We start from the raw sequence: 18,911 nt of genomic DNA, 5'->3' as shown, positions 1-18,911 counted from the left end.
TATACTTCCGGTTTTAAGATCGTCGCTCTAGCGGCCGGTGATTGGACGGCTCTTCTCCGGAAGTGCTGCCTTAGGCGGTCCTGTTGAGTTCAGTTCAGTCGCTCGGATAAGGCGCAGGTCAGCGGCATGGCGGCCCAGCTGGCTAGGGTCCGGTGGGGCGCTGTCTTTGCCGCTGCCCAGAAGGGCCCGCGGGTCTCCTGCCGGAGGTGGGCTGGCGCCTCGGCGGACAACGTGTACGATGTGGTGGTGTCAGGGGGAGGCCTGGTAGGCGCCGCTATGGCTTGTGCCTTAGGTAAGCGCATCTCCAGGCCGGTATTTGCGGGGAGCGAGGCCGTGAAGGAACGATGAGGAGTGTGGGAGCCTTGGCACTGTTTGCCCAAAGCCTGAGTCTTGCACATCTTGTGGTCCATTCCCTGCCCAGAGGAACCCCAGGACCCCAGGGGCAAACGTTTGTTCCTTCAGAATTCCGAAGGGTCAAAAGAGGGAGGGACCGTAAGAGTCCTTCCAACACGTGGGGACACAGACCCGCCCAGGGTTATTTCGGTCTGGACACCGAAGTCATCCGGCAGTTGTCTACTGAGCTAGGTTAGGCGGTTTTCTTGTTGATGTTTTTTAGACCGCTTCATTGAGATATAGTTTACATACCGTAAACTTCACCCACTTAAAAGCATATAATGTAATGATTTTAGTTTATTCGTAGAGCTGTGCAGCCATCGCCACAATGAATCTTAGAACATTTTTATCACCCCCCCCCGCAAAGAAACGCGAACCCGTTAGTAGTCACTGCCCATGCAGCCCGCCGTTTCCCCCGACTCCTCCAGCCTAGTACCCTAGGCAACCACTCATGTACTTTTTCATCTCTATAGATTGGCTTTTTCAGGACTTTTTCATATACGTGAAATCTGCTTAATGTTTTCAGGAATCATCCAGGTTGCAGCATATGCCAGTGTGTGCGTGCTCAGTCGCCTCCTAGTCTTTGCGACCCCATGAACTGTCGCCTGCTAGGCTCCTTTGTCCCTGGGATTTTCCTGGCAAGAATACTGGAGTGGGTCGCCATGCCCTCCTCCATCGGATCTTCCCAACCCAGGGATAGATCGAACCCGAGTCTCTTGCATTGCAGGCGGATTCTTTGCCGCTGAGCCACCGTGGGGGACAGGGGGAGGGGGGGGCCGGGGGGGGGGGCCGGGGAGGGCCGGGGGAGCCCAGCCAGTACTTTCTTTTTATTGCCAAATAGTAAATAATATTTTTGGTAGCTATACATAGCATATTTTGTTTATTCATTCACCAAGTGATAGACATTTGAGTCATTTTCACTTTGGAGCTATAACAAATAATGCTACTAATCATTTCTTGTACATGCTTTTGTTCGTGTAAACATGTGTTTTTGGTTATCTTGGATATAATCTTAGAAGTGGATTTTCTGGGTCATTTGGTAAACTCTGCTTAACGTTTTGAAGAACTACCAGTGTTCTAGAGTGGCTGCACCATTTTACATTCCCACCAGCAATAAATGAGAGGTCTCATTTCTCCACATCCTGGACAGCACTGTATTGTCGTTTTGTTATAGTTATAATAGTGAGTGTGAGGTAACATCTCCTGGTTTTGATTTATATTTCCCTAATGACTAATGATGACTATTCTTTCATGTGTTTATTGGTTATTTGTGTATCTTCTTTGGAGAAATGTCTGTTCAGAACCTTTGCCCATTTCTAAATTGGATTATTTGTCTTTTTATTATTGAGTTATGTTTTTTATATTGGATTGGCCAAAAAGTTCGTTTAGGGTTTTCCATAACATGTTATGGAAAAACCTGAATGATTCTTTTGGCCAAGGCAGTATATTCTGGGCACAAGTCCCTTATCAGATAAATGATTTGCAGATGTATTCTCCCATTTTGTGAATTGTTTTCTCACATTCTTGATGGTGTCCTAGGAAGCACAGAAGTTTTTAATTTTGATGAAGTCCAGCTTATCAGCCTCTTATCACTTGTACTTTTGGTATCATGTCTAAGCATTCATTATCTAACCTCCAATCAGGAAGATTCGCTCCTGTGTTTTCTTCTAAGAGTTTTATAGTTTAAGTTGTTACCTTTCAGCCTGTGATCTACTTTGAGTCCAGCTTTTGCTTTTCCACATTTAATTTAGACTGCTCTTACCTTGTGAAGTAGATATTTTCATCTTTTATATGAAGAAACTTGCTTAGCAAGGTTAGGTAATGACCAAAGTCTCACACCAGGCAGAGACAGAGTTTGAACCTAGGCCAACAAATTCTTTTGCTTTTAACAATTGTACAGTGACTTTCAGAAACTGGATTTGAGTTTTCTGGCTTCCATGGTGGCTCAGATGGTAAAGAAACTGCCTGCAACGTAGGAGACCTGGGCTTGATTCCTAAGTTGGGAAGATCCCCTGGAGAAGGAAATGGCAACCCACTTAAGTATTCTTGCCTGGAGAATCCCATTGACAGAGGAGCCTGGTGGGCTACAGTCCATGGGGTCATAAGAGTCAGACACGACTTAGTGACTAAACCACCACCACCAGTATTCTTGCCTAGCGAATTCATGGACAGAGGAGCCTGGCAGGCTATAGTCCATGGGATCACGAATCATACATGACTGAACAGCTAACACTTTCATTTTTCAATAATGAGAAAGTCTGTTGATTTCAGTGTGGGCTGATAGTCACATTTTCCCTAGAAAGTAGGGAAGTTTCCTCTTCTAGGTGACTGGTGGCAAACAGTGCTTTATATAAGCTAATGGGCTTGAGTCTCAAAATCATTTTGTAAAATACAGTTATCAGCACTTGCTATAGGCATCTTTTAAAAGTATCTTGCGTATACTTTTTTTTCCTCTGTGCCAAGCAGCTTGTGGAATCTTAGATCCCGACCAAAGGTTGAAACCTGGGCCTGGCAGTGAGAGCACCAAGTCCTAACTATTGGACTGCCAGGGGATTCCCTATATTCCCACAGTTTGAGAACAAGAAACAGAGAAGAGCTTAATTGTCTTGTAGTGACTTTACCTCTTAACTGTTTATACAATTTTCTATGATATGTACTTGAAAAGTTTTTTAGTCTTACTGAGTTTTTGCTAATTTCATTAATATTTGGTGGTGTGCTATTTTCTTTGTTTAGCTGTTTTTTCCTTCCTGTTTTGTTCTCTTTCTCACCCCATTTGCCCCATCCCAAGGATGGAAAGTTTTTACAAGCGTAGAGAATTCTGTATTGTAATTGTTCATTTTTCTGTTTTTTTTTCCATAGAAGTATAAATTCCTTAATTCAAGGCTGACTATAAGCAGATACTTGCAAAACAATTCTCTGTGTAAGTTTATGAAAGAGAGGTCATAGGCTGAGTACACCAGGTTATGAGTCGCTGCCTCTAAGTAAGTCAAACCTGCCAAGTGTAGGTTTTCCCTAAAAAAATTCACATACCAGCTAATTTCTTATTTTAAAAGCTCAGAGAAAATAGTGAATGTTAAAACATGAAAATTGAAGCTCGGTGGGAGATTTGTAAGTCTTTGGTACAATTTATTCAGTGAGCAAGCCTCTGCTTTTTTCATATAAGATATAAACAGAGTAAGGAGACTCTGTCCTTGGGCAGGTCCTGCTGAGTCAAGTAAACAACCTGCTTGAGATTTTGTGCTTGCTAGTGTCTCCCCTTGATCATCATGGCCTGTATTCCCAAAAGTATTCTTTGCTAATAGTTTATATGGTGATCAGCTTTTACATTTGACATCCACTTAATCTTGGATAGCTGCTTTAAAAATGAAAATTGTCCGTGGCCTCTTCACATTTCCCTATAGACCAGTTTATGTTTTCCTTGATTCTTTTCTTCTTTAAACTCACATTAGTTTATGTTTTAGGCTTGAAATGTCTATTTCCCTCTCAGCATTGTTACTTGTCAATGATATTCTCCAGTAATTTTTTTCCAAGAGAGTTTCCTAAAACAATGATATTAAATAGCTAAAAATAAAATACTGAAAAATAAAGCATTGACCCTGACTATTTTATGTGCTTGGAGATCTATTTTTTTTTTTTTTGACCAAAGGAAATTTATAAAGTACATAGTGTTATGTATGCATTTGTAGGTGATGAAAGCTAGAAACTGTGAGAGCTAGGATTAAAATCCAGAGTTTCTGATTTTCATTTCCAGTCCAATGATTGTTTTAAATAAGAAGGAAACTTCCTTTAAAGGAAGTTAAATGATGAAGTGACAGGTCTCTGTATGAGATTGCATGTGTTTAAATCCTCGGTCTTGTCTCTAATTCTATCTGGGTAGAACTGTATAAATTACTCACAATTTCTGTACATTGATTTTTCTCATCTCTAAAATTAGGACAGAATAGCTTTTTATTCTTCATAAAATTATAGTATGGATTATATCAGAAGATACTATAGTAAACTATATGCACTAGGCATATAGGAGTTAGTAAACATTAGCAGTGATGATAATGATAATAGTGATTCTATGGAACTTTGCTTTTAGATATGCAGGAAAAAGTAAACTATTAATATAATAATCTTGTTAGTCATAAAAGTGACAAATTACTATGGCACTAGGTTGTCATTTGATAAAACTAACTTGGATTCTTTATAGAATGAAATGATTTCAAGGTTAAAATTTAGATATTCACCTATAATTCATAATTTCATTTAATTCAATCAACAGCTAAGTTATATATGTTTGTGCTTTAACATAAACATTATAGAGGCTAAATGATATAGCCTAAAATACGTATATATATATATTTTTTTCTATTTCTGTTCCCCTGGACAAGTATGGGATGGAAATCTGACTCTTCCTAAATGTTTCTTGGTCTGTCATTGAACAAAAATGTCTGTTAAGACATTGAGTATCTCTTTGTGGGTTGAGGAGATAACAGCATATACTTCTGGGACATTATTGCAATAAGAAAAGAATTCCTAGCCCCCAAGGAGTTTAGAATCCAGCAAAGGGGAACGATCTGTAAATAACGAACAGAAGGAATATTGAAATGAAAGCTACCCTAGAGGAACAAAACTGACCTCTCCTGGGGGCGGAGGTGTGCGGGCACGGTATGAAGAACACTGCTGTGGAGGCGAGGCTTCAGCGAGTAGGCTCCACAGGGAGCAGGGGGCTGGGGCTTTCAGTGCGGGAGCGGCTACTGTTAGGTCAAGGCCAGAGAAGTGATGGACCGGAAATCACCCGCTCTGCTGAGCGTGGCCAAGGCCGGGGCTCCCATCCTTCAGAGCAGAACCGCTGCCGCACGGCAGGGGGCGCTATGCCGAGCTGGTGGGTTCAGCGCTACTCATTTCTTTCCCACTGGAGCTGCCCTTGATTTTCACCCTTTCTTTGTTGTATGTTACAATAGCGCCTTTTTTTGTCATTTCCATTCCAAAATAAAAAGAGGGGTCAAGGTTTGTGGGGTTTCCCTGACCATTACTAAGTAAAACCTGCAGTGTTTCTTCTCTCTCCTTCCTTGGTAGTGGCAGCTCACTGTTTATCTTTTTCCCTGCACCTTTTTCTGAGACACTGTGGAGGGTCTTGTGTCTGTGCTAGTCACCCAGTACCAAAGTCTCCAAGTCCTCTTTTTACTTCACTATACAGATGTTTTAGGACCAGAGTTTTCGGCACCACTGGTGTATTTTCTTGGCTCTCTTTTCTTTTATAAGCTCTTTTATTTTTGACTTAATCTTGAGACCACAGTGAATTTTGTTTGTTAGCTTTATTCTTCAGTTGAACAGAATTTGTCATTTTTAGTGACAATACTTTTAAGGTTGTAACTATCTGGTATCTAAATACTGCTGCCTGCCTTCTTTTTTCTTTTCTAGGGCATTCTATTCCCTTGTTACGGGTTATGCCATTATTTGCTTCTTTGCACATGGCAGGGGTTGGTCTGGAGAGTTCTTATTGCCACGAGCAGGGTGGTTTACATGACTGAAAAGGTGCTGTGTGTTACTGCTTAGGACTCCGTATGATGTTCCCTTTTTATGTGCCCTGTAATAAATTTGTATCCTAAGCACTAAGGAATTAGTTAATATGATACATCTCTTGGAAATGAGAGAATAAATTGATTTTTCTAAAATGATATAGCATTTTGTTTCTTCTTTTTTTTTTAGGACATGATATTCACTTTTGTGACAAGAAAATCCTGTTGTTAGAAGCAGGTCCAAAGAAAGTGCTGGAGAAATTGCCAGAAACTTACAGCAACAGGGTCAGCTCCATCTCCCCTGGCTCTGCAACCCTTCTCAGTAGTGAGTAGAAGATCTTCTGTCATAGTGCCAGCCTCCTGTCTTGACTCTCCAGAATGTCCCGTAGGACAGAGTCAGTGGGGCACCTGGCCAGGAGGGAGCTCACTGAGGTGCCTGGGAGAGGCGGGTGGGGGTGGTAAGTCTGTACGTAGCTGAAGGTCCCAAGAATTGTTCATGTGTCCACTTCCGGTCTGAGGAAGACTTCCAGCAGAATGTGGGTCCATATGGGCATCGTTTGTGATGTTGGGTCATTATAAATTGGTGGAATTGAAACTATATGAACTAACTGTGACCCTTCACTTAGTGCCAGCATCCTCTTTATTCCCAGAGTCAGCCGTCTGTGGGGCTGGGGAGCCTGAATGCTAAGTGCTTTTAGGGTGTAGGTGGATGCGTGCACGGTTAGCACATGGTCTTCAGGTCTCTGCCAGATGTCGCTCCCTCAAGCCAGCCTATGTGGAACCATCCCATCTAAAATGAGACTCTTGCATCATTCTCTAGCCCCCTTATACTGCTTTATTTTTCTTTATGACACTTAGTACCTGATTTTGTGGGAGGATCTATCTTTCCAGCTAGAATGTCAGCTGCTGAAGGGCTGAGATTTGTGTGGTTTCCCACTTTGTGCTCAGTACCTAGAAGTGTATCTGGCACATAGTAAGTGCTCAATAAATATGTCAATGAATGAATTGCTTTGGTTCTCTAGATTTAAACAAAAAAACCATCTTTATCCAGGGAGTTTGTAACCTCAGTGGGCTTCCCTGGTGCCTCGGATAATAAAGAATCTGCCTGCAGTAAGGGAGACCTGGGTTCAGTCCTTGGGAAGATTCCCCTGAAGATGGCAGTCCACTTCATTATTCTTGCCTGGAGAATTCCATGGACAGAGGAGCCTGATGGGCTAAAGTCCATGCGGTCACAAAGAGTCAGACAGGACTGAGTGACTAACACTTTGTAACCTCAGTAGGTTGATTTTTGTAACACTTTTTTAGTAACTCAGTAGGATTTTGTAACTCAGTAGGATGACTTTGTAACCTTAGTAGGATGGTGAAGAGAAAGTACAATATGGATTTAATTTCCTTTATTATTTCTCTCTTTCAATGTGATTTGACCTTGATCATGAAAGCTGGGTCTTTTTTCATGGTGTGTAATCAGAACTGGGAAACAGAGTAGCTTAGCTCCTAGCACCAAACAGGGTAGAAGTGGTGAGTATTTCTCTATTATTGAACACTGAGAACAATCGCTCGCAAAGGGAGACCCAGGAGGGAGGGAGGTCCCGTGAGATTGCTCTGGTCTATATGTAGCTCTTTTCTCTCCTAGGTTTTGGTGCCTGGGACCACATCTGCAACATGAGATACAGAGCCTTTCGGCGAATGCAGGTGCCTCCTTTATCACTTTTGGCAAGATATCTCGGTCTGTCTTGAGTTAAAATAATGGAGTACACGTTCTCCAGGTTTTCTGTAAATGTGGGAAGAATTCACGCAGAGTTTACACTCCGTCTCAGAAAGTAGGAGGGAAGCATTCACAAGAGAATTTTCTTCTTACTGTACATCTCCTGCCAGAGGGACTGACTCCTTGGGGTTGTTCTGCTTCAGTCCCTTGGGAAAGCGGTGCTCAGATTCTGATTAGAGCAATACCTCCTTTACCCTGGGTTGTAATACATGCTTTCCCTTTGTGTTTCCAGGTGTGGGATGCCTGCTCAGAGGCCCTGATAATGTTCGATAAGGATAATTTAGATGACATGGGCTATATAGTGGAGAACGATGTCATCATGCATGCTCTCACTAAGCAGCTGGAGGCTGTGTCAGGTGAGGCCCCTGACTCTGCCATCTTCCAGTCACTCTTAGGAAGGAGAACTGGCCTGGAATTATTCTGGGACTTATTGGAAGGATCTCTCCTACAGATACTGATGTTCACCATAAAGAAGCCCTCTGAGGGTTATTTCAGGGTTGTTCTTCCTCTCTCTTTTTAAAACAGCTTTACTCAGGTATGACTTACATACCAGTAAGTGTACACCCATTCTAAGTGTATAATTCAGTGACTTTCCATTTTTCAGATTTTGCCTCTTCTGGACATTTCATTTAAGTAGACTTATACGATGTATATTTTTTGTGTCTGACTTCTCTCCCTGAATATATTTCTGAGATTTATTCATGTTGTAGCATGAGTCAATGCTCCAGTCTCGTGTGCATGTATCACACCTTGTTTATCCATCATCAGCTGATGGACATTGGGTTGTTTCCACTTTTTAGTGGTTGTGAATACAGCTAGGGACATTTGTGTACAAGTTTTTGTGTGGATATATGGTTTATTTCTTCTGGGTGGATTCTTAGGACTGGAATTGTTGGGTCATGTAATAATTCTATGTTTAACATTTTCATAAATTGCCAAACTGGAAAGAGGCTGCACCATGTAACTTTACTGCCAACAAATTTAAGAATTCCAATTTCTCCACCCCTTGCCAAAACTTATGCCCCTTAGCCTTTCTTTCTTTTTTTTTTAAATAGCCATCCTAGTAACTGTGGTGAAGGCAATGGCAGCCCACTCCAGTACTCTTGCCTGGAAAAATCCCATGGATGGAGGAGTCTGGTAGGCTGTAGTCCATGGGGTCGGGAAGAGTCGGACACGACTGAGCAACTTCCCTTTCACTTTTCACTTTCATGCATTGGAGAAGGAAATGGCAACCCACTGCAGTGTTCTTGCCTGGAGAATCCCAGGGATGGGGGAGCCTGGTGGGCTGCCGTCTGTGGGGTCGCACAGAGTCGGACACAACTGAAGTGACTTAGCAGCTTAGCAGCAGTAACTGTGAGGTGGTGTCTCGTAGTTTTGATTGTATTTACCTGATGACTAATCATGTTGAGTGTCTTTTCAGATGCTTGTTGGCTATTTGTGTATTTTTTTTGAGAAGTGTCTATGCAAAACCTTTTGCCCATCTAGAACTAGATTGTCTTTTTTTTTCAGTTGTAAGCGTTCTTTGTGTAGTCTGGCTATAAATTCCCTTTATATACATATATGTGTGTGTATATATATATATGTTTTATAGATATTTTAGGGTTCTGGAGGGAGAAAAATTGGAAGCAACTTAAATGCTTTTTGATATGAGAGAACTGTTCATCCATGGAATGAACTTCATGTAGTTTTAAAAGATAACTTAGATCTAACAGTCACTTAGAAACATGTCCCACAATATACTGGTGAAAAAAAGTCTGTGTTGCATGATCCCACTTGTATGTGTGTGTATGAGGGGGAATGGTGTGTGTGCATGTACAAACATAGGAAATTACCTGGAAAGCAATAGAACAAAAGAATCTGGAAAGCTTTAACTGTAGCTATATCTGAGTGGTATGATTAAAGGTGATTCTCCCTGCCCTCCCCCCCCTTTTAAACCTTTATTTGTAGTTCAGACTTTTACACCAAGTAAAAGTAATAAGCATATAATTTTTATGATCAGAAAGTAAAATGTCTTTCAGGGAAAGGAAAACCTTATGAAATCTAGAACCTGTTTGAGCCTGTGGTATTCCCCACCCTGTTTGTCTGAAAGCACATGTGGGTTCATTTGGACACAGAGTGAAAAAGAAACTAGAGGAGTGGGGGAAAAAAGAGTGCCTGGTCAGGTGATAAGTCAGTGAGAGATTCTCCCCTCACACACACACTGATTCAGCCCTGTGGCCTCTGTCTTTTATTAGCTCTTAGACCATAACATTGATCACATGGGTTTTTTTTTTTTAAGGTCTTTACCTTTCTTATTTAGGAGTCAATGATAAGATAAAGATAAGCTGTCTTGCAACCTTGCTTTATTTAGTTACTGAGTTTTTTCCTCAGCCTCTGGGCCAACTGTCTAATGTTTTGTTTTCTCTCTTCTGACCTCCCTAGACCGAGTGACCGTTCTCTACAAGACCAAAGCAATCAGCTATACCTGGCCTTATCCATTTTCCATGGCAGACTCCAGCCCTTGGGTTCATATTACCCTAGGTGATGGCAGAACCCTCCAGACCAAATTGTTGGTAGTTGAAGATTCTTATTTTGCCAGGGGTCTTGCATATCCGCATCTTATTAGTCTGTGGTCTCTTGTTTTAGATCTTAGCTCTAGTTGAAGTTGATTTGAGGCAAAGCTTTTGGCTATAAGGACCTGGACCCACTCAGACCAGCTCCAGTTGGGATGGCCCTATTGTAAGTGCTGCACAGGAGGCAGTCTCTCAGACCACAGTATATCTTGAAGTAAAGGATAGCTGGCCTCACAGGGACAGGAATCAGAGGGTCAGAAAATGAGCCCTTTCCCTACCTCTCGGGAGTCCTGCAGTCACTCATCTTGCACCTCCCATTTTCTTTCTTTCTGCTCATCAGCTTCCCCTTTTACATGGCAGCCATTCTCAGCCTTATATCAGGACTGTTTGGCTCCAGTGTCTGCCTTGCTGCTTTCTAGTTCAGTATGAAGAGACTTTGGCTGAGTTTAACCTATGGCTGGCCCTTCTTGGGTCAGATGTCCAGCTGTGGTCTCTTCATTGAAGCTGGGATCACTTATGTAGGGCTTCTCCTCTAGGGGCTGGGAGTGAGGTAGGTGTGATATAGAGTTGCCTGCCCCAGATGGGGTTGCCAACAGTTGGAACCAGAGAAAACTTTTAGGAGGCAGGGACAACCTTCTGGAATAGTTTTGTTAATTAAGAGGTTGGCAGACTCAGCAGGCTCTTGTCTGCACACAGATTGGTGCAGACGGTCACAACTCAGGAGTACGGCAGGCTGCGGGAATCCGGAATGTTAGCTGGAACTATGACCAATCCGCTGTTGTGGCTACTCTGCATTTATCAGAGGTAAGATCCTGAGCCTACCATCGGCAGCCCTGCTCATGCCTAACTGGGACTGGGCACTTCTGACAAGGACTTTTCTCCTGTGTGTTGTAGGCCACCGAAAACAATGTAGCTTGGCAGAGATTTCTCCCCTCTGGGCCCATTGCTCTGCTTCCGGTAAGAAGTCCTTCTGGCTTGTCTTCTTAAACATGTCAACCCTTCGCCTTTTAGAACCTCACTTCACTCAGCCTTTTGCTGGTTGCAAGGGACTATGCCCACACTAGCTTTGTTACCCCTTCTTATCGTCCCTGAGAGCTCTTAGGAACCGAAGTGTCAGCCCTTGGCATTGATGTTCTTTTGACACAGCTCTCAGACACTTTGAGTTCCTTGGTTTGGTCCACATCCCATGAACATGCAGCAGAGCTGGTCAGCATGGAGGAGGAGGAGTTTGTGGATGCCATTAACTCTGCCTTTGTGAGTATCACCTGCCAATGATGCGTTGTGGGGATAGATACAGAAAGATGGTCCTGAGTAAGAAGAAAGGAATAATGAATACACTGCCCCTTTGGACTTGTACCACTTGATCTGGGTTACGTGGGGGAGAGGCTTCAGGAAAATGTAAAACCACAGAAATTGGCTTGTGTGCCCTTCTGAGGGTTGTGGGCTGCTGCTCTGCTGACTGAAACAGCTGCCTGGGTGGAAGTTACTTGGATAAGTAACTTTTTTTGAAGTGATAATACTTTGATCAATTTTAACAGAAGCCAGCAAGAACAAAAGGAACTAAATGTACTAAACGGGCTTCTGAGATAAATGAGGACCCTTTCTGGGTCACTTAGTATATGTTCCTGGCATAAGGCCTTTGTGGTACATTCGTTCAGGAAGTTATGAGTGCTGCTATGTAGATGGCGCTGGAGTTAGACAAGTGAGATATAGTCCCTGCTTTCAGGAAGTGCAGAGTGAGGAAGGACACAGACATGAGTTAGGGTCCAGTGTAGAGTTTGCATAGGATGCTATACTATGGAGCTTGAAGGAGAATGACAGACACAGAGGACGGTTTGGAGGTAGGTCTACAAAGCGATGGTAGCTTCTGGATACTCCTGATGAACTAGAATTGAGGGGACATTCTAAGCAGAGGGGAGTGTGGAATCAAGAGCATGCTGTAGATTCATTTGAGGGGTTGCAACTTGTGGTACCACTACCCATGGCTATGGTTATAAAATGGTTGCCTTGTTGAATGTTGTAACTCCCCGCTGGAATCGCTGATGAACTTTCACTTTGTTTTGTGGTCGATACTACTCAGTGGAGTGATGTGAACCACACAGACTTCATCGACTCAGCTGGCTCCATGCTGCAGTCCGCGGTTGCCTTTCTGAAGCCCACTAGAGTCTCAGCTCGCCAGCTGCCCCCTAGTGTAGCCAGGGTGGACGCCAAAAGCCGAGTCCTGTTTCCTCTTGGGTTGGGACATGCTGCCGAGTACGTCCGGCCTCGGCTGGCCCTCATTGGGTAAGACGGTAACAACAGAGCCGCTCCCTTTTCCCTCTGGCTGGAGGCCACACCTGAACTCTGCTTTATTCTTAGGGATGCAGCCCACAGGGTCCATCCACTTGCAGGGCAAGGTGTCAACATGGGCTTTGGGGATATCTCCAGCTTGCTTCATCACCTCAGTACTGCAGCCTTCAATGGAAAAGACTTAGGTAAGGATTCAGTGTACCTTGGAGAAGTATCCCAAGCTCATATAATATGGGAAGATCACGAAAATGGCTCCTCAGGAGCCAGATATAGTGGGCATAAATGCATCTGGTTTGCTAGGAAAGAAAACAGTGCTACAGAATTAGGGAGGTAACCTTGCCTTTTCCCTCCAGGCTCCATGAGCCACCTCACAAGTTATGAAACAGACAGACAGCGTCACAACACTGCTCTTCTGGCTGCTACGGACCTGCTGAAAAGGCTCTATTCCACCAGGGCTACCCTCCTCGTGCTGCTCAGGACCTGGGGCTTGCAGGCTACAAATGCAGTGTCTCCACTCAAAGTAAGAGAGCTCTCCTGGATCTCCAAGAATCTTGCTCACTGAGGAATGACTTGGCCAATGACTCTTTAATTTCTTTGAATTAATTTTCTTGGCTATTAAATTATCATCTTTATCTGAATACCTTCCCCAGTGGTTATGAGCAGAAATGTCCCTGCTGCGCTTTTAGGTATTAGCCACATGCAAGCAGTAACTTGATATAAAATAGTGAATAGGGGTTCTTAAAGATGCTTAAACTCCTTTTGCTGCTGTCCAGCTTCTTTCCTGAGAAACCTCCATTAAAAGTTACTTTGGAGGGACTTGGAAGGAGAATCTATCTGGAACTTTCACCAATTTTTGCTTCAATCACTTTAAATATTTTAAAGTATTATCTTCACCTGCCTTCATACGTTAAAATGTCAAGAGTATCACTCACTTGATTTCATTTTATCTCTAGGAACAGATTATGGCCTTTGCAAGCAAATGAATACTCTTCTGGAGATTATGTTGATGAAAAATGAATATCGAACATCTTTTTCCAAGACCATAACGTCATTTCAAAATTTAATAAATTTACATTAGAATTCTTCTGTCTCTTTTTCTCCTCTGCTTAATGAACTTTTGGAGCCCAAATAATGAGTGATAATTTATGGTGAGGAGGGCATATCAACCAAGCCAAGGGGAAAAAACCAAAGGAAGACTATGACTTGGTTGAAAAGAAATTTTTATTAAAACAAAAATTGCTAAGGTGCCGTCTCATTCATTTTCACTTGTTAACAGTTTTTTTGAAAAAGATTTATACAACTTTTTAAAAATGCTGGCTGTAAATTTATAGTTTTTTTTGATAAAGATAAGAATTAGAAAGTCAATTGATACATTTTTGTTAGAACTGCTGTTTTAAAATTAATAATGCTAGAATGCAGAATAAGACAAATTGCTTTAACCTTTATTATAGGTATATTAGACTTTCTTGAAACCAAATTTTAAAATGCTAGTTATTACTTCCTTATCACAGCACCATTTTTCATCAATGGCTCCTCTGTGGGACACCACTGTATTCTGTCATAAAACAATAAATAATTTCATTGCACAGGTTAAAAGACCTCAGGAACCAGGTCTAAAGAAAAGAATCTGATTAGCAGCAGAATTTGTTCACGTTTGATTGCAGACTGCTGGCAGACCTGGGCGTGGGGTGGGTGGCTTTACTCTGCAGTTTTGAAGTGCCTACCTCACAGTACCCAAGATGCCTATTGAAGAGATTTATGGATCCTTTGGATTTGTATGCCATAAAGAATATCTTGCCCAGAAGTCTGATTTGAAGATGAAAGGAGAAGATAACAGTCTGCTTTTGACCCAAGGTAAGCTTTTCTTGGGAAATATTTTTCAAGGAGTGGGAAATGTGTTACCACAGGGGAGCTTTTCAGGTAAATGCAGAAAATTTATAAGATCCTAGAGTAAAAATGTGAATGTTGCAAATCTTCCTGGAATCTCAGGAAAAATGTGCCCAGAATGAAAGATGGCAGCTCTGGGAAAAGCTGGGTGACTACTGGCAAAGTCCAGAAAGGTCACTGTAGGGAAAAAAGGTCATCTTTCATAAGAAAATAGAAAGGTAAAAAGAACATGGATTCTACAAAAGTACACAAACAAAATCAGGCAAGACATGAATTTTAAGGCACACCTTGCAAGGACCTCCATGACCCACAGAGGATGTTTTGATGAAAACACACACACAGCATCCACTATGTGGCAGGCCTTGTCCTAAGTATTTGAAATATATAACATATTTACAGAAAGGAAGCCTAATCACCAACAGTAGACCCTGTAGGACCTCTTAGTAAGAGGCCCCAAAAGTATACTAGCAGCAGAAAGAATATTATAGACAAACTTTTGTAAGAAATAAAAATTCTCATTCTAAATTGTTCTTATAATGGATAAACTGGTTAATTCTCCAGATGTTCTAATCAAGATTATCAGAAAATATGTAGCTATATTTCTGGAGTTATAATGCATCTGCCCAAGAGTTCTGAAAGTATTTGGGATGACTAAAGGAGTCAGCTGAACAACGTGTGGCCTTTATAAAAAATGTTTCAGAGATAAACTGTGGTGATAAAAGACCAGGAAATCTTACTTCTCTGAACCCATCAAGCTGGAGGAGTCTTTACTGAACACAGCTTATCTCTTGGGAAAACATGTTTTGTAATGGGAAACGGTCTCCCCCAGTGAAGTTTATGGGATTTCAGTTCTCAAACCAGGAACTGAACCTGGGCCCTCACCAGTGAGCATGGAGTCCTAACCACTGGACCACCAGGGGATTCCCTGTCCCTAATCTTGAAGAACATTTAGTGTATGAAGACTGGTTCTAATGGCCTTCTCTTTGGACAAAGATGGGAAGGTCCAGAGGTCAAGTATGTTAAAGAGAATGTAAGGGATTTAGGAGGTGTTTTCTTCAAAACACCAAGACTATGAAAGTGAAAGTGAAGTCATATCTGACTCTGTGACCCCATGGACCGTAGCCTATCAGGCTCCTCTATCCATGGAATTTTCCAGGCAAGAGTACTGGAGTGGGTTGCCATTTCCTCCAGGGGATCTTCCCGACCTAGGGGAACCCAGGTCTCCTGCTTTGCAGGCAGGCACTTTACCATCTGAGCCACCAGGGAAGCCCCAAAAGACTGGAAGGAGGGATTAGAGCAGAAGTGACTATGGAGGAGGGATTTTTTTTTAACATCAGTGCAGTCCCAAAGTGGAATGAGTTGTCTGGAAACATGCCTAAACAGAAACAGTGATAACGAGTTAGAAGCATTAAGGGACTGCAATGGATAGAAGACTGGATTACATTTTTTAGCTGTTTCCAACTCTAAAGATTCTATTATTTCATTCTGTTTTAGCATTTTTGGAAGAAGGAATAGTGACCTCAGTATAATTAAACATTAGTGTGAAGAATGCAAAAATGCCACATAGAATTGAAAAAACAAATTTGGGGGGATAAGTATATAGAAATTTGCCTAGTTATTTGCACGTCAGATATTAAATATTTCTTGACTCAATGGACTATCTTTAAAAATAAGGTTCCCCAGGAACTGGTGTGAGAGCCGAGTATATTTATGTGAAAAAGCTGAGTCTACTGTGGAAGCTACAAGTGTGTAGAGATACAATTCTGCTGGAAGGCAGCTGGAGGTAAAGAGCCAGACTACAGGAAGATCTTCCAAGTCCAAGAACAATCAACTGGGTAGACAAGCAAATGCTGGTCATGTGGGAGAGAACAAGATAATGGACTTTAGGGGAAATAATTCACAAAATCAGATGCTGAATATTCAAAGTGAGCATCAACTATATGGAAGTGGGCCAAGATGGCCAACCAAGTCAAATGTGTCACCAGGAAGGGTATCAGAAACCCTGGGACTAGACAGCTATGTAGAGAATGAAATGATCAGGGGGCAGGTCAGAAAGAGACACTGCTATGAAGAGACTAAAAGGGCAAGCTGAAAGGGGCTATTACCAAAATCTAGGTCCTTGGAAAGCATACCCACAGGCCTCTTACCAGAAGCCAGGGTATAGCTGTATTAGAAATACAAAGAAATAAAATTTAAGATGACAATATAAACACAAGCGTAGGAGGAGGTATTTGCAGTGGAAACACACATACTCCTTATATAAGATTGGATGTGTTCATTAATCCGAGGGTTGACTGATAAAAAGTTGATTAAAAGGCGGTCTGTACAAGGCAGCCACACCCTCCCAAAATGTGTCCCCTTAACTGGATGTCCCCCTTCTGGCCAATGAGGAGTTGCTCTCCATCCTGCTGAGATTTAGAATGGCTGCTCTCAGCTGCTGGGTTGGCACTAACACAAAGTGGGATCGTGTAACTTCAGATATGGTGTTTTTCTCTGAATTACACATGGAAAGCAAAACCTTTTTCTTTAAGGGCAGGTAAGTGGAAGTAAAGGTGGGACAGGGCAAAGTGTAGGAAAAACACCAGTGTCAAAAGGTCATGGGACTGTCATCAGTTTAACATCTAAGAGGATAATTAAAATGTTCAAAGGGATGAGGCACTAAAAGGGCTGAAATGAGATTTTTCTTTGGTTGCCACGGTTCCATCCCTGGGTTCCCCAAGGTTATAAGTCCCAAAGCTGTTACTTTTGGCTCTCTGATACACAAGGAACCTCAAAGATTTAGATACTGGTACCAGCTGTGCATGAAGAGTGGTTAGGAAACAGTTCACATTTGATGTGTAAAATTAATTAAACCCAAATCTCTAGACCCAAGGGCAAGACTTGTTTACAAAAGCCCGTTCCTCTTGATGAAACCAGCTGCTGGGCTTCAGTCCAGGTGGCCCCCAGACTAGCTCAGAACACAACAGAATCCTCTCTCGTTCTCCCTTTAAAAATGTTGGCAAATGCAGGCCTCAGAGGAATGGCATCGCCTTAGTGGGAGATGCCCAGAGACTGCAGCAGGTGAAAGGTGGCCCCCAAGGCCCAGCCGGTCTCGATGTTGTTCACTTTCTTCGTGAGCTGTTGGGAAGGAGAAAAAGTCTTCACATTTTTATTCCATTTTCAACTCTAGCAAGTATAACAAGCAGATAATATCTTCCCAGATCATCTACATAGCTAAACCAAGGTAGCAGTGGGAGTAGCCAGTCTCTGGAGGCTTCTCCCAACACTCCCTGTAAGTCCCCCCCCCCCCCCCCCCGGCTACTGCCTAGCGCCCCTACGCCTGCCCATCTGATCCCTGAATCTTCTGGCCCAGGAAGTGGTCTCAACTCAGGACTTCTGAAAAGGACCTTTTAGATAGGCTTCTGAACTCTCCCTAGTCCTGAAACTAAACATATAGCAGGTGTTAGTAGATTTAGGGGTAGGAAAGAACATACTAAGCTTCTCAATTCATACTTTGTAATTAACCTCCTCCTCTTAAGCACTCGTTAATAACCAACCAAGGGATTTTAGGCATTCTAGGCCAGATTGTGCTTCAGTTGGTTCCGTGACTTTGGGCAAAAGTTAATTTTCTCAATTACATAACAGGATTAGATTCAGTTCAGTTCAGTTGCTCAGTCGTATCCGACTCTTTGTGACCCCATGAATCGCAGCACGCCAGGCCTCCCTGTCCATCACCAATTCCCGGAGTTCACTCAGACTCACGTCCATCGAGTCCGTGATGCCATCCAGCCACCTCATCCTCTGTTGTCCCCTTCTCCTCCTGCCCTCAATCCCTCCCAGCATCAGATCAGCATTTATCAAATTGTTTCTTCAGAATCCTAGGGGTTCCTTAGAAGTGCTTCAAAGGAGAAAGGAGGCAGATGGTGGTGTTCCAGGCCCCCTACCTCTGCTTCAACCAGATAACTCCATTTGTATCAGTTTTACTGGAATTCTGCATAAGCTATTATAAAGATGCTATGCCCAGGTTTGCAAATCAGTGGACTGCTTTTAATCTTCTAACTTCTTATGACACAATTCTTTTGTGTTAACTTAATAAAATGAAGTCAACAGTCAATGTGCCAAAAGCTGAGAAGAATGGCATGTGAATCATTATCTTGAGATTTAGTCTGTGATACCCAAGTCACACTGGGAGTGCCCCCTAGCCCCACCACCCTGAAATGTCCCTCTGTCCTTAGGACCTCGATGCCAAAGTGAAGCGATCTCTGGAATTGGGGACTGCCCACCCCTGATGCAAATTCTGCTGCCACTGAAATGAAGACGTAAAGGATGCCAGAAATGGAAATGGCAGAAAATTGTCCTTAAATGATTTGGTTACTGTTGATGCTTAAGTACAGGTAGTAGTTAACTTAGTATTGAGGGCTTAGGATGACCCCAAGCCTCCCACTGGTGTGAACTGCCTACACTAGCAATATTAATAACTTACTATGTGCCAGGCACTGTACTTTATCTCCATTTTCATAACAGCCCTAAGAAATGGGT

The 18,911-nt window shown here is 42.6% G+C and overlaps 2 protein-coding genes across 11 annotated transcripts in view; one reads left to right on the top strand and one right to left on the bottom strand.

The window, feature by feature from the left end:
• COQ6 (coenzyme Q6, monooxygenase) lies at window positions 45-13,742 on the top strand. The gene is made up of 12 exons (XM_005686066.3): window positions 45-292; window positions 6,091-6,225; window positions 7,534-7,592; window positions 7,898-8,021; window positions 10,087-10,217; window positions 10,914-11,021; window positions 11,112-11,174; window positions 11,364-11,471; window positions 12,298-12,500; window positions 12,576-12,691; window positions 12,860-13,026; window positions 13,460-13,742. Exons 1-12 carry the CDS (start codon window positions 127-129, stop codon window positions 13,487-13,489), a joined length of 1,410 nt encoding a protein of 469 aa, XP_005686123.3. The 5' UTR covers window positions 45-126; the 3' UTR covers window positions 13,490-13,742.
• Window positions 16,081-18,911, bottom strand: part of ENTPD5 (ectonucleoside triphosphate diphosphohydrolase 5) — a 32,381-nt gene continuing 29,550 nt past the window's right edge. For all 10 annotated transcript variants that reach the window (XM_018053978.1, XM_018053981.1, XM_018053980.1 and 7 more), the window contains one exon: window positions 16,081-17,510. In XM_018053978.1, the coding sequence (XP_017909467.1) occupies window positions 17,424-17,510 (87 nt within the window). In that variant the 3' untranslated portion in view covers window positions 16,081-17,423. The remainder of the gene's footprint in view (window positions 17,511-18,911) is intronic.

The sequence above is a fragment of the Capra hircus genome, chromosome 10 (assembly GCF_001704415.2).
Source record: "Capra hircus breed San Clemente chromosome 10, ASM170441v1, whole genome shotgun sequence".
Taxonomy (NCBI): Eukaryota; Metazoa; Chordata; class Mammalia; order Artiodactyla; family Bovidae; genus Capra; species Capra hircus.
This window is presented reverse-complemented; position numbering and strand designations above follow the sequence as displayed.

Bases quoted from the DNA above. Each gene is read 5' to 3' on its own strand.
- COQ6 (XM_005686066.3), top strand. From the start codon at position 127: ATGGCGGCCCAGCTGGCTAGGGTCCGGTGGGGCGCTGTCTTTGCCGCT. The intron at 6,226-7,533 runs GTGAGTAGAAGA...TTTCTCTCCTAG, and splicing joins CTCTGCAACCCTTCTCAGTA to GTTTTGGTGCCTGGGACCAC. The intron at 8,022-10,086 runs GTGAGGCCCCTG...TGACCTCCCTAG, and splicing joins GCAGCTGGAGGCTGTGTCAG to ACCGAGTGACCGTTCTCTAC.